The sequence below is a fragment of the Culex quinquefasciatus genome, chromosome 2 (genome assembly GCF_015732765.1).
Source record: "Culex quinquefasciatus strain JHB chromosome 2, VPISU_Cqui_1.0_pri_paternal, whole genome shotgun sequence".
Lineage (NCBI taxonomy): Eukaryota > Metazoa > Arthropoda > Insecta > Diptera > Culicidae > Culex > Culex quinquefasciatus.
Genome location: NC_051862.1, coordinates 177,673,958 through 177,689,913, shown reverse-complemented (window position 1 = coordinate 177,689,913; position 15,956 = coordinate 177,673,958). Strand labels below are relative to the sequence as shown.

The 15,956-nt window shown below is 42.4% G+C and overlaps 1 protein-coding gene across 1 annotated transcript in view; it reads left to right on the top strand.

Moving 5' to 3' along the window:
• The window catches only part of LOC6033179 (manganese-transporting ATPase 13A1), a 28,050-nt gene extending 15,319 nt beyond the window's left edge, over nucleotides 1–12,731 (top strand). The window contains exon 5 of the mRNA XM_038258509.1: nucleotides 11,932–12,731. Coding sequence (XP_038114437.1) covers nucleotides 11,932–12,054 — 123 coding nt within the window. The 3' untranslated portion in view covers nucleotides 12,055–12,731. The remainder of the gene's footprint in view (nucleotides 1–11,931) is intronic.
• The last annotated feature ends 3,225 nt before the right edge of the window (nucleotides 12,732–15,956 follow it).

Below are 15,956 nucleotides of genomic sequence, written 5' to 3'. Positions count from 1 at the left end.
CTTTAGGGTTTTTGATACTGGATATGAAATTTGACATTTCGGCAGTAGTGGCCACCACCTGGAGTGGCCGGAGGCCGGGATGTTCCGATAGGGGACATTTGCCGAACCATAAGAGTTGGGGCAATATTGGTATCAAACTTTAGGGTTTTTGATACTGGATATGAAATTTGACATTTCGGCAGTAGTGGCCACCACCTGGAGTGGCCGGAGGCCCCGCGGATGTTCCGATAGGGGGACATTTGACGAGCCATAAGAGTTGGGGCAATATGGGTATCAAACTGTAGGGTTTTTGATACTGCACATGAAATTAGACATTTTGGCAGTAGTGGCCACCACCTGGAGTGGCCGGAGGCCCCGCGGATGTTCCGATGGGGGGACATTTGCCGAACCATAAGAGTTGGGGCAATATTGGTATCAAACTTTAGGGTTTTTGATACTGCACATGAAATTTGACATTTCGGCAGTAGTGGCCACCACCTGGAGTGGCCGGAGGCCCCGCGGATGTTCCGATGGGGGGACATTTTCCGAACCATAAGAGTTGTGGCAATATTGGTATCAAACTTTAGGGTTTTTGATACTGGATATGAAATTTGACATTCCGGCAGTAGTGGCCACCACCTGGAGTGGCCGGAGGCCCCGCGGATGTTCCGATGGGGGGACATTTGCGGAACCATAAGAGTTGGGGCAATATGGGTATCAAACTTTAGGGTTTTTGATACTGCACATGAAATTTGACATTTTGGCAGTAGTGGCCACCACCTGGAGTGGCCGGAGGCCCCGGGGATGTTCCGATAGGGGGACATTTTCCGAACCATAAGAGTTGGGGCAATATGGGTATCAAACTTTAGGGTTTTTGATACTGGATATGAAATTAGACATTTTGGCAGTAGTGGCCACCACCTGGAGTGGCCGGAGGCCCCGGGGATGTTCCGATAGGGGGACATTTTCCGAACCATAAGAGTTGGGGCAATATGGGTATCAAACTTTAGGGTTTTTGATACTGCACATGAAATTTGACATTTTGGCAGTAGTGGCCACCACCTGGAGTGGCCGTAGGCCCCGCGGATGTTCCGATGGGGGGACATTTGCGGAACCATAAGAGTTGGGGCAATATTGGTATCAAACTTTAGGGTTTTTGATACTGGATATGAAATTTGACATTCCGGCAGTAGTGGCCACCACCTGGAGTGGCCGGAGGCCCCGCGGATGTTCCGATGGGGGGACATTTGCGGAACCTTAAGAGTTGGGGCAATATGGGTATCAAACTTTAGGGTTTTTGATACTGCACATGAAATTTGACATTTTGGCAGTAGTGGCCACCACCTGGAGTGGCCGGAGGCCCCGGGGATGTTCCGATAGGGGGACATTTTCCGAACCATAAGAGTTGGGGCAATATGGGTATCAAACTTTAGGGTTTTTGATACTGCACATGAAATTTGACATTTTGGCAGTAGTGGCCACCACCTGGAGTGGCCGTAGGCCCCGCGGATGTTCCGATGGGGGGACATTTGCGGAACCATAAGAGTTGGGGCAATATGGGTATCAAACTTTAGGGTTTTTGATACTGCACATGAAATTTGACATTTTGGCAGTAGTGGCCACCACCTGGAGTGGCCGTAGGCCCCGCGGATGTTCCGATGGGGGGACATTTGCGGAACCATAAGAGTTGGGGCAATATTGGTATCAAACTTTAGGGTTTTTGATACTGGATATGAAATTTGACATTTCGGCAGTAGTGGCCACCACCTGGAGTGGCCGTAGGCCCCGCGGATGTTCCGATGGGGGGACATTTGCGGAACCATAAGAGTTGGGGCAATATTGGTATCAAACTTTAGGGTTTTTGATACTGGATATGAAATTAGACATTTTGGCAGTAGTGGCCACCACCTGGAGTGGCCGGAGGCCCCGGGGATGTTCCGATAGGGGGACATTTGCGGAACCATAAGAGTTGGGGCAATATGGGTATCAAACTTTAGGGTTTTTGATACTGGATATGAAATTTGACATTTCGGCAGTAGTGGCCACCACCTGGAGTGGCCGGAGGCCCCGCGGATGTTCCGATGGGGGGACATTTGCGGAACCATAAGAGTTGGGGCAATATGGGTATCAAACTTTAGGGTTTTTGATACTGCACATGAAATTTGACATTTTGGCAGTAGTGGCCACCACCTGGAGTGGCCGGAGGCCCCGCGGATGTTCCGATGGGGGGACATTTGCCGAACCATAAGAGTTGGGGCAATATTGGTATCAAACTTTAGGGTTTTTGATACTGGATATGAAATTTGACATTTCGGCAGTAGTGGCCACCACCTGGAGTGGCCGTAGGCCCCGCGGATGTTCCGATGGGGGGACATTTGCGGAACCATAAGAGTTGGGGCAATATTGGTATCAAACTTTAGGGTTTTTGATACTGGATATGAAATTTGACATTTTGGCAGTAGTGGCCACCACCTGGAGTGGCCGGAGGCCCCGGGGATGTTCCGATAGGGGGACATTTGCGGAACCATAAGAGTTGGGGCAATATGGGTATCAAACTTTAGGGTTTTTGATACTGGATATGAAATTTGACATTTCGGCAGTAGTGGCCACCACCTGGAGTGGCCGGAGGCCCCGCGGATGTTCCGATGGGGGGACATTTGCGGAACCATAAGAGTTGGGGCAATATGGGTATCAAACTTTAGGGTTTTTGATACTGCACATGAAATTTGACATTTTGGCAGTAGTGGCCACCACCTGGAGTGGCCGGAGGCCCCGCGGATGTTCCGATGGGGGGACATTTGCCGAACCATAAGAGTTGGGGCAATATTGGTATCAAACTTTAGGGTTTTTGATACTGGATATGAAATTTGACATTTCGGCAGTAGTGGCCACCACCTGGAGTGGCCGTAGGCCCCGCGGATGTTCCGATGGGGGGACATTTGCGGAACCATAAGAGTTGGGGCAATATTGGTATCAAACTTTAGGGTTTTTGATACTGGATATGAAATTAGACATTTTGGCAGTAGTGGCCACCACCTGGAGTGGCCGGAGGCCCCGGGGATGTTCCGATAGGGGGACATTTTCCGAACCATAAGAGTTGGGGCAATATGGGTATCAAACTTTAGGGTTTTTGATACTGGATATGAAATTTGACATTTTGGCAGTAGTGGCCACCACCTGGAGTGGCCGTAGGCCCCGCGGATGTTCCGATGGGGGGACATTTGCGGAACCATAAGAGTTGGGGCAATATGGGTATCAAACTTTAGGGTTTTTGATACTGCACATGAAATTTGACATTTTGGCAGTAGTGGCCACCACCTGGAGTGGCCGGAGGCCCCGCGGATGTTCCGATGGGGGGACATTTGCCGAACCATAAGAGTTGGGGCAATATTGGTATCAAACTTTAGGGTTTTTGATACTGGATATGAAATTTGACATTTCGGCAGTAGTGGCCACCACCTGGAGTGGCCGTAGGCCCCGCGGATGTTCCGATGGGGGGACATTTGCGGAACCATAAGAGTTAGCATAGCATAGCATAGCATAGCATAGCATAACGGGTCTGCACCACGCTGTAGGGGGTGCCACAATGATCAATTCAATATTCTTAGACAATTTGATTGCTGCCCGGTACAACCAAGAATATCTAAGAACGTAAATTTCCACACTGTGCTCCAAGGCTACGCCCATACAGTCCCGTGGGGATTTGGGAGGATGTTTTGTTGTTCACTAGTGGCAAAAGTGCAGGGAACCCATGCGACTTTTAAAAGTGAACGGAATATTTTTGGGAGGTTTGGAATGGGGGTTAGAGGAATTTCATCGGGCCGATGAAAATGGTTGAGTGCGTAATGTATTTAATGATTTGAATGTTTGTAAGTGTAAATGTGAGTCTGTAGTGTATTATCCAATAAGCATATAGTTTTGTAATAATGATAAATAATAAATATAATAAATGTAGTAAATAAAATTAAAATAATGAATATAATAAATACAATCAAGATGATTCCAGGAAGCTGTAAAAACAGTGATTTAAAATATAAATGCTCCAGATGGTTCCCATGCTGTTTTAGAAAGTTTCGTTAATTTAAGCAATTTGATCATATATGGTATGAGGAGATGGTATATTACAGGAAAGGAATAGGATAAGGAATAATATGAACATTTAAATAAATCATATAGTGAGTAGACAAATTTACATGTAAACATTTGATTTAAAATAATTCCAGGAAGCTGTAAAAAATGAAAATAATTTTAAAACTAATACTCCAGATGGAAACACAAATAAAACAACAAAGACACAAGAATCCTAAAACGCGGCTTCGCACCTTCCACATAATTCGACATGAACACGATCACGAATACAGCACAAAAAGAACGCCACAAAAATCCATCTTTCCGCGCAATAATATTCATTAGCACAATGACACCCCTCAATACAGCACAAAAAGAACGCCCCAAAAATCCATCTTCTCGGCGCTGCTGCTCACACGATAATGAAGCGCAATAATACTCATTAGCACAATGACCCCCCTCACCGCATGCATGATATGAACACGATCACGAATACAGTACAAAAAGAACGCCACAAAAATCCATCTTTCCGGCGCTGCTGCTCACACGATAATGACGCGCAATAATATTCATTAGCACAATGACCCCCCTCACCGCATGCATGATATGAACACGATCACGAATACAGCACAAAAAGAACGCCACAAAAATCCATCTTTCCGGCGCTGCTGCTCACACGATAATGAAGCGCAATAATATTCATTAGCACAATGACCCCCCTCACCGCATGCATGATATGAACACGATCACGAATACAGCACAAAAAGAACGCCACAAAAATCCATCTTTCCGGCGCTGCTGCTCACACGATAATCGACATTTGCGGAACCATAAGAGTTGGGGCAATATTGGTATCAAACTTTAGGGTTTTGATACTGGATATGAAATTAGACATTTTGGCAGTAGTGGCCACCACCTGGAGTGGCCGGAGGCCCGGGATGTTCCGATAGGGGACATTTGCGGAACCATAAGAGTTGGGGCAATATGGGTATCAAACTTTAGGGTTTTGATACTGGATATGAAATTTGACATTTCGGCAGTAGTGGCCACCACCTGGAGTGGCCGGAGGCCCCGCGGATGTTCCGATGGGGGGACATTTGCCGAACCATAAGAGTTGGGGCAATATTGGTATCAAACTTTAGGGTTTTTGATACTGGATATGAAATTTGACATTTCGGCAGTAGTGGCCACCACCTGGAGTGGCCGGAGGCCCCGCGGATGTTCCGATGGGGGGACATTTGCGGAACCATAAGAGTTGGGGCAATATTGGTATCAAACTTTAGGGTTTTTGATACTGGATATGAAATTTGACATTTCGGCAGTAGTGGCCACCACCTGGAGTGGTCGGAGGCCCCGCGGATGTTCCGATGGGGGGACATTTGCGGAACCATAAGAGTTGGGGCAATATTGGTATCAAACTTTAGGATTTTTGATACTGGATATGAAATTTGACATTTTGGCAGTAGTGGCCACCACCTGGAGTGGCCGGAGGCCCCGCGGATGTTCCGATGGGGGGACATTTGCCGAACCATAAGAGTTGGGGCAATATTGGTATCAAACTTTAGGGTTTTTGATACTGGATATGAAATTTGACATTTCGGCAGTAGTGGCCACCACCTGGAGTGGCCGTAGGCCCCGCGGATGTTCCGATGGGGGGACATTTGCGGAACCATAAGAGTTAGCATAGCATAGCATAGCATAGCATAGCATAGCATAACGGGTCTGCACCACGCTGTAGGGGGTGCCACAATGATCAATTCAATATTCTTAGACAATTTGATTGCTGCCCGGTACAACCAAGAATATCTAAGAACGTAAATTTCCACACTGTGCTCCAAGGCTACGCCCATACAGTCCCGTGGGGATTTGGGAGGGGATGTTTTTGTTGTTCACTAGTGGCAAAAGTGCAGGGAACCCATGCGACTTTTAAAAGTGAACGGAATATTTTTGGGAGGTTTGGAATGGGGGTTAGAGGAATTTCATCGGGCCGATGAAAATGGTTGAGTGCGTAATGTATTTAATGATTTGAATGTTTGTAAGTGTAAATGTGAGTCTGTAGTGTATTATCCAATAAGCATATAGTTTTGTAATAATGATAAATAATAAATATAATAAATGTAGTAAATAAAATTAAAATAATGAATATAATAAATACAATCAAGATGATTCCAGGAAGCTGTAAAAAAAACAGTGATTTAAAATATAAATGCTCCAGATGGTTCCCATGCTGTTTTAGAAAGTTTCGTTAATTTAAGCAATTTGATCATATATGGTATGAGGAGATGGTATATTACAGGAAAGGAATAGGATAAGGAATAATATGAACATTTAAATAAATCATATAGTGAGTAGACAAATTTACATGTAAACATTTGATTTAAAATAATTCCAGGAAGCTGTAAAAAATGAAAATAATTTTAAAACTAATACTCCAGATGGAAACACAAATAAAACAACAAAGACACAAGAATCCTAAAACGCGGCTTCGCACCTTCCACATAATTCGACATGAACACGATCACGAATACAGCACAAAAAGAACGCCACAAAAATCCATCTTTCCGCGCAATAATATTCATTAGCACAATGACACCCCTCAATACAGCACAAAAAGAACGCCCCAAAAATCCATCTTCTCGGCGCTGCTGCTCACACGATAATGAAGCGCAATAATACTCATTAGCACAATGACCCCCCTCACCGCATGCATGATATGAACACGATCACGAATACAGTACAAAAAGAACGCCACAAAAATCCATCTTTCCGGCGCTGCTGCTCACACGATAATGACGCGCAATAATATTCATTAGCACAATGACCCCTCTCACCGCATGCATGATATGAACACGATCACGAATACAGCACAAAAAGAACGCCCCAAAAATCCATCTTCTCGGCGCTGCTGCTCACACGATAATGAAGCGCAATAATATTCATTAGCACAATGACCCCCCTCACCGCATGCATGATATGAACACGATCACGAATACAGCACAAAAAGAACGCCACAAAAATCCATCTTTCCGGCGCTGCTGCTCACACGATAATCGACATTTGCGGAACCATAAGAGTTGGGGCAATATTGGTATCAAACTTTAGGGTTTTTGATACTGGATATGAAATTAGACATTTTGGCAGTAGTGGCCACCACCTGGAGTGGCCGGAGGCCCCGGGGATGTTCCGATAGGGGGACATTTGCGGAACCATAAGAGTTGGGGCAATATGGGTATCAAACTTTAGGGTTTTTGATACTGGATATGAAATTTGACATTTCGGCAGTAGTGGCCACCACCTGGAGTGGCCGGAGGCCCCGCGGATGTTCCGATGGGGGGACATTTGCCGAACCATAAGAGTTGGGGCAATATTGGTATCAAACTTTAGGGTTTTTGATACTGGATATGAAATTTGACATTTCGGCAGTAGTGGCCACCACCTGGAGTGGCCGGAGGCCCCGCGGATGTTCCGATGGGGGGACATTTGCGGAACCATAAGAGTTGGGGCAATATTGGTATCAAACTTTAGGGTTTTTGATACTGGATATGAAATTAGACATTTTGGCAGTAGTGGCCACCACCTGGAGTGGCCGGAGGCCCCGGGGATGTTCCGATAGGGGGACATTTGCGGAACCATAAGAGTTGGGGCAATATGGGTATCAAACTTTAGGGTTTTTGATACTGGATATGAAATTTGACATTTCGGCAGTAGTGGCCACCACCTGGAGTGGCCGGAGGCCCCGCGGATGTTCCGATGGGGGGACATTTGCCGAACCATAAGAGTTGGGGCAATATTGGTATCAAACTTTAGGGTTTTTGATACTGGATATGAAATTTGACATTTCGGCAGTAGTGGCCACCACCTGGAGTGGCCGGAGGCCCCGCGGATGTTCCGATGGGGGGACATTTGCGGAACCATAAGAGTTGGGGCAATATTGGTATCAAACTTTAGGGTTTTTGATACTGGATATGAAATTTGACATTTTGGCAGTAGTGGCCACCACCTGGAGTGGCCGGAGGCCCCGGGGATGTTCCGATAGGGGGACATTTGCGGAACCATAAGAGTTGGGGCAATATTGGTATCAAACTTTAGGGTTTTTGATACTGGATATGAAATTAGACATTTTGGCAGTAGTGGCCACCACCTGGAGTGGCCGGAGGCCCCGCGGATGTTCCGATGGGGGGACATTTGCGGAACCATAAGAGTTGGGGCAATATGGGTATCAAACTTTAGGGTTTTTGATACTGCACATGAAATTTGACATTTTGGCACTAGTGGCCACCACCTGGAGTGGCCGGAGGCCCCGCGGATGTTCCGATGGGGGGACATTTGCCGAACCATAAGAGTTGGGGCAATATTGGTATCAAACTTTAGGGTTTTTGATACTGGATATGAAATTTGACATTTCGGCAGTAGTGGCCACCACCTGGAGTGGCCGGAGGCCCCGCGGATGTTCCGATGGGGGGACATTTGCGGAACCATAAGAGTTGGGGCAATATTGGTATCAAACTTTAGGGTTTTTGATACTGGATATGAAATTTGACATTTTGGCAGTAGTGGCCACCACCTGGAGTGGCCGGAGGCCCCGGGGATGTTCCGATAGGGGACATTTGCGGAACCATAAGAGTTGGGGCAATATGGGTATCAAACTTTAGGGTTTTTGATACTGGATATGAAATTTGACATTTCGGCAGTAGTGGCCACCACCTGGAGTGGCCGGAGGCCCCGCGGATGTTCCGATGGGGGGACATTTGCGGAACCATAAGAGTTGGGGCAATATGGGTATCAAACTTTAGGGTTTTTGATACTGCACATGAAATTTGACATTTTGGCAGTAGTGGCCACCACCTGGAGTGGCCGGAGGCCCCGCGGATGTTCCGATGGGGGGACATTTGCCGAACCATAAGAGTTGGGGCAATATTGGTATCAAACTTTAGGGTTTTTGATACTGGATATGAAATTTGACATTTCGGCAGTAGTGGCCACCACCTGGAGTGGCCGTAGGCCCCGCGGATGTTCCGATGGGGGGACATTTGCGGAACCATAAGAGTTGGGGCAATATTGGTATCAAACTTTAGGGTTTTTGATACTGGATATGAAATTAGACATTTTGGCAGTAGTGGCCACCACCTGGAGTGGCCGGAGGCCCCGGGGATGTTCCGATAGGGGGACATTTGCGGAACCATAAGAGTTGGGGCAATATGGGTATCAAACTTTAGGGTTTTTGATACTGGATATGAAATTTGACATTTCGGCAGTAGTGGCCACCACCTGGAGTGGCCGGAGGCCCCGCGGATGTTCCGATGGGGGGATATTTGCGGAACCATAAGAGTTGGGGCAATATGGGTATCAAACTTTAGAGTTTTTGATACTGCACATGAAATTTGACATTTTGGCACTAGTGGCCACCACCTGGAGTGGCCGGAGGCCCCGGGGATGTTCCGATAGGGGGACATTTGCGGAACCATAAGAGTTGGGGCAATATGGGTATCAAACTTTAGGGTTTTTGATACTGGATATGAAATTTGACATTTCGGCAGTAGTGGCCACCACCTGGAGTGGCCGGAGGCCCCGCGGATGTTCCGATGGGGGGACATTTGCGGAACCATAAGAGTTGGGGCAATATGGGTATCAAACTTTAGGGTTTTTGATACTGCACATGAAATTTGACATTTTGGCACTAGTGGCCACCACCTGGAGTGGCCGGAGGCCCCGCGGATGTTCCGATGGGGGGACATTTGCCGAACCATAAGAGTTGGGGCAATATTGGTATCAAACTTTAGGGTTTTTGATACTGGATATGAAATTTGACATTTCGGCAGTAGTGGCCACCACCTGGAGTGGCCGGAGGCCCCGCGGATGTTCCGATGGGGGGACATTTGCGGAACCATAAGAGTTGGGGCAATATTGGTATCAAACTTTAGGGTTTTTGATACTGGATATGAAATTTGACATTTTGGCAGTAGTGGCCACCACCTGGAGTGGCCGGAGGCCCCGGGGATGTTCCGATAGGGGGACATTTGCGGAACCATAAGAGTTGGGGCAATATGGGTATCAAACTTTAGGGTTTTTGATACTGGATATGAAATTTGACATTTCGGCAGTAGTGGCCACCACCTGGAGTGGCCGGAGGCCCCGCGGATGTTCCGATGGGGGGATATTTGCGGAACCATAAGAGTTGGGGCAATATGGGTATCAAACTTTAGGGTTTTTGATACTGGATATGAAATTTGACATTTCGGCAGTATTGGCCACCACCTGGAGTGGCCGGATTTTGGCAGTAGTGGCCACCAACTGGAGTGGCCGGAGGCCCCGGGGATATTCCGATGGAGGGACATTTGCCGAACCATAAGAGTTGGTACAATATGGGTATCAAACTTTATGGATTTTGATACTGGACATGAAATTTGATATTTCAGCAGTAGTGGCCACAATCCGGAGTGGCCGGAGGCCCCGGGGATGTTCCGATGGGGGGACATTTGCCGAATCATAAGAGTTGTTGCAATATGGGTATTAAACTTTATGGATTTTGATACTGGACATGAAATATGAAATTTCGGCAGTAGTGGCCACACTCCGAAGTGGCCGGAGGCCCCGGGGATGTTCCGATGGGGGGACATTTGCCGAACCATAAGAGTTGGGGAAAAATGACTGTTAAACTTCTGAAATCTGTTTCTGGAAATTTAGAATAACTATTTCGTAATCAATTAGTGCCCTGAATAGGGCAGTTCAGCTCCACTTGCAATTTTCATCCCCTTAGTTCGATAGGACGTTGATATTATGTCTTAAAACTTTACAAATCAAACAGACTGTTTCAGAGCCACGAAATAGACCACAAAAGAGTTGTCTTGTGTAATTATAAGGGAATCATGGGGAAATTTGGATCGGACGTTTTAATCGAAAATTTCAACAATCATCTAGCAAAGTTCTTTGTCATACTGGTCATGTGTAACATAACCACCTGCACCTTTTTCATCAGAATTTGAAAATTAAAATGACTAGTTGTGCTTCGAATCCCGGACACTGATAAAAGCTGATTCGAAATCCGGACACTTTTGCTTCGAATTCCGGACACTCGTTTTTGCTTATGAATCGCACAAATTTGGACTGAAACGTTAGTGAATGGCATTCTTTAGGTCTCAAATAAGCTGTTAACATCATAACAATCGATATTTTATATAAAAATTTGCTAGAATTTAAGGAAATCAAAACCATAAATTTCTGCTTTGCCTTCCCGTTGCTTCGGACGCCTATGAAATATTTCACGTGAAATGTTTCGCATTTTTGGTAATCTTATAATTTTATTTTATTTTATTGTTTTGACATTAACTATAGCGTTCAAACAAAGTTTAAATTAAAGTTGATGTTAGAATTCATCAAATAACACAGTTTTGACATTCATATTGCCAACTTATATCCAAATAATTGATAAAACAAGATGAGAGGGCTTTTGTTAATTTGATTTGGTTAACCGCGGTGGATTTTCTTGAAATAATTCGAACTGTCAAAAATCCACCAAAACATCTACCACATTGATCACACAAAAAACTGTGGTAGAAAAGTATCCACCGGTAGATCCTTTGGTGGATTTTTGACAGTTCGAATTATTTCAAGAAAATCCACCGCGGTTAACCGAATCAAATTAACAAAAGCCCTGAGGTGTCCGGGTTTCGAAGCGTCCGGGAATTCGAATCATGACGTTATATTTTTTGAATTCTTTCATAGTATTTTTGTCAAAGTTATGTGAAGATTTTTATGGTCGATCTAATAATGCAAAGTTTCAGCCAAATTTAGAATGAAAATAATGTTTCATTCTTGGGAGAATTTCTCACCTGGAAAATAACATCATAATGTAAACTCTTTTCTCTCTCTTCCCTTATCTTCCAGTTCCGCAAAATCCTGGTCGGCGTGCTGGTGGCCGACATGCTGCTCGCGTACCTCGTCGATCGCGTCTGCTCGTTCCTGTTTGGCGAGATGCGCAAACGGACCGACATTATCGCTGCCTCCTAAGAAGCGTTGCTCTTTTTTCGTTTTATTTCTATTCCACGCGCATTACTTAGAGAGGAGAGTTTTTCGTTTTTGTACGAAAAGAACTGCACACACACACACACACACACGCAACCACAAAATTAAAACAATTGAGGGGAGAACAAGCACTAGGAACTGAGAGCAGCTCGGAGAAGAAGCCGAAGGTGGAGGGTGGAGTTGAGCTTGCAAACTTACCGAACTCTAAGTACTAAGTTAGTTAGTAAAGCAAAAAACGAAGCAATGCGCACAGATAAAAGCAAGAAAAAAAGAAGGCAAGACGAGCCTGTTGTGTGCGTAAAACGTTGATACAATGTATGTGTGAATGATTTTAAAGAGATAGTGATGTTGAAAAGACAAGCAAGAGGAGCAAGGCTTACGAAAACCGTGGAGCGAGGTTAGTAAATTGAATTTGTGTCTAGAATAAAAGAGAGTAAAAGAGAACTAACTAAAAAAAAAGAGGTAATAATTCAATAATGTAATGAATAAGCAGGGAACGAACTGAAAAGCAAGTATGTTCATAAACAAACAAAAAAAAATCGTTTACTTGACTTATACACTTTATATGACTGTCTTACGAGTTTTTTAGTTGAAGTAACGTTGTATGGCTCGTCGTATCGAAGGAAAATCTTTGAAATATAAAATAATATATTTGAAAAAAAGAAGCAATCTTGCCCTCACACAATATCACACACACATCCCTTTGCAACTGTTGCACTCGCCCACTAATAACCCTCAAATTGGATTAAAATCCTGTCAGTTGATGTCGCGATAAAATAACATTACGTTTCCACAAAAGCTTTCAACAACCTCTGCGCCGTAATTCGTTTACCATCGCCAAGAGAGTGGAGATTTTTTTTTCTCACTTGCCTCAAAATTGGGTCGCATCACAAAACACTAATGGAACGGGAAAAGGTCATCCGGTTACGAGCGGATCATAATTTTAAAAATAAATTGATTAAGTGGCCACGGTCGAAAACAGATCAGCGCGTGAAAGCGTTATTATTGTTTCGTCAAATTTGATTACATTTTACGGTGGGCCAGGTGGGCCATCGTGTCAAGCACAGTGAGTTTACAAGTGGATTTTCCCATGCTTGGACGTGGCGTGTCGTTGGGGGGTTTTCCGCCCATTAGTCGGGGGTGTTAATTTTTTTTCTTTCTGATTTTCTTCTTCTGATTGGTGAATGCCTAAAAAGGTGGTAACTTAATTGTTTTGGGGGTTTTTCTTGAGTCATATTGGGGAATTTCCGGCAATTTTCGTTTTTTTATGGAACATTTGATGGAGATAAAACTCACAATTCAAGAATTTTTCTTTTAAAATGGTAATATAAGAACGTATTTCTTCCTATTTTTATTGGGAAAGAACTTTGTTTTTCAATAATTGGAGGTCGTTCAAAAAATTATGTAACGCAGTGTTCTATTCCACTTGGACCAAACAACCGCAAAGTAAACAAATAAAAGTTTTTTTTTCTAATTTATTTTTTTACCACCATTTTTTATTGGTATAAACTCTTACACATTAAATATGTAAACTGGCAATATTATGAATCCAAAATTGAAAAATTGAAAAATCTATTGTACTTAGCTTTACTCTAATTGTTATTTTTATTTTTTTATGTGAAATATACTAATGTATAACAGGCCGTTGCAAATATTTTTTGAAGACCCTGCAAAATCGGCTCGAAAAATCAGGGGTCGAGAGTAATATTTTTTCAAAAAACTTCAATTTAATTTCAATAGGAATAGAATTTTTTTTTTCTTCACAATTCGAATTTTTGAAAACTGGTGTATAATGCAATTTGAAACACTTTTATAATTTTTCAAAACAATCTAAAACCTATCAAAGCCAATAATTTGAAACTCTGATTCAGAAAAATAAAAAAAATTCAAGAAATCAAAAATTCTAAGCATTCAATGGTTTTGTTTTTTGTTTTTTTTTCTACAATGTATTTCTTATGGGAGAACTGTCATTTCTACCACTCGAATCAGGTGCTCCATCCTTTAATTTTTGTTTTTTTCTGAAATGCTTAGATTACAGATAATCAGATAACTCTGGAGCATTATTGGAGTCTTGAAAACTCAGTCTTATTTTAGATAAGAGTCTCAAATTTGAAAAAATAAAATTCGTGGAGTTCGAACTGTATTGACAAATTTCAAATCCCTTGATTTTAGAATTTTTAAATCATTGAATTTTCCAATTTCTATATTTTTAGATTTTTTGATTTTTTAGACACTTGCACTTCTGAAGAATTTCAATTTCTTTATTATTTTTTAATTCACATAAAGTTCAGATCTGTAAAACTCCAAGCAATTCTCTACGAAATTATTTGTTTTTGCATGACATTTCGATTTTTTCCCAAAAATCACTATTTTTTCAAAAATTCATAACTCAGCAGCCGATTTTTTGACCATACTTCTCTATGGCTCAAAAGATGCGGGGTTTTGTCCCCTAAACTGCCGTTCTACGCATAATTGTCCCATGTTAAAAAAAGTGCAACTGAGAAAAACGCGATTGAAATTTTTCGACCGTTTTTTGTGTTTCTACGCATAATTGTCCCGTGGGTCCCTATTCACCCCATAAGTCCCTAATCATCTCAGTTAGCAGTGTATCACTCTTATTTGTGATCCTCTTGCTATACAATAGGTAAACAAGACACAATACTTCGTGAAACTGATGATTTCGTAAAAGAAAATAATTGGTGGGACAATTATGCGTAGAAGTACAACGATGGGACAAACAGACTTGTTGTTGTTTTCAATGAGTTTTCGAACAAAGTACTCAATTTTATGTGTTTTTCGAAAAGTAAACTTAACCTAAAAATGACAAAAAGTCAGAATCGACCAAAAATGACATGGGACAATTATGCGTAGAACGGCAGTAAACATATCAAAAAATCTCGAAAATAAAAAAATATGGGTTTTGGCAAATTGAGTTTTTGTAAAAAAAAGTTGTTTAAAAAATCGTTTGATTTTTTCCCTGTACCTATTTTTTCTCATTAGTCCTCAACAATACCTACAACTTTGCTGAAGACACCAAATTGATCAGAAAATTCACTCATAAGTTACAGCTGTTTGAATATTTGCGTACCATTTTTGTATGGACAGCAGCCAAAATTGTATGGAGACTTGTATGGACAAACTAATGACACAAAATAGCTTCTTTGGTCATAGGGAAGGCCCCCACAAAGTTTGAGCCTTTTCAAAAATACAAATAAAATCCATTTCCGGTTTTGGTAGAGAATTGCTCATCTGTCAAAATGAACAAAAAAAAATCGGTAAAAAAATCTAAGTGTGTGTAAGAAGGGATTTTCAGATTGGTGTCTTCGGCAAAGTTGTAGGTTATGATTGGGACTTTTCATAAGAAATATGCACACGGAAAACAACATTCCCCATTTTTTTACTTTTATTAAATAAAAGTTGAATTCCATATTTTTTGAACACGTATTTTTAATTTTCGAATTTTGTTCTTAGGGTACTAAAAAATACATCTTTTGAGCCACATTGCGCGATGGTGAAAAATCTTGTTTAGGAGGTTATGAATGATTGAAAATAAAGTGTTTTTTTAAGGAAAATATCGGAAATCTTTACTAATAAGTAATTAAATCATTTTTTCAAGCAAAAACGAATTTGCAATCAAAAAGTTCTTTGGATATTTTTGGATAAAATGTACCGTTTTTAAGTTATAGCTACTTTTAAGCACAAATTTTTCGTGTTTTGAGTTTAAAAAAAATTTAGTAAAATAAAAGCACCTCTAAAAATAATAATATTTTTTCTATATTTGTATTAAAAAGATCACAATGTTTCAACTTCAACTATGAAAATCGGACGAATAGTTTCCGAGATATCGTCAGTTGAAATTTACAGACTAATCAAGTGACCCAAAAAAA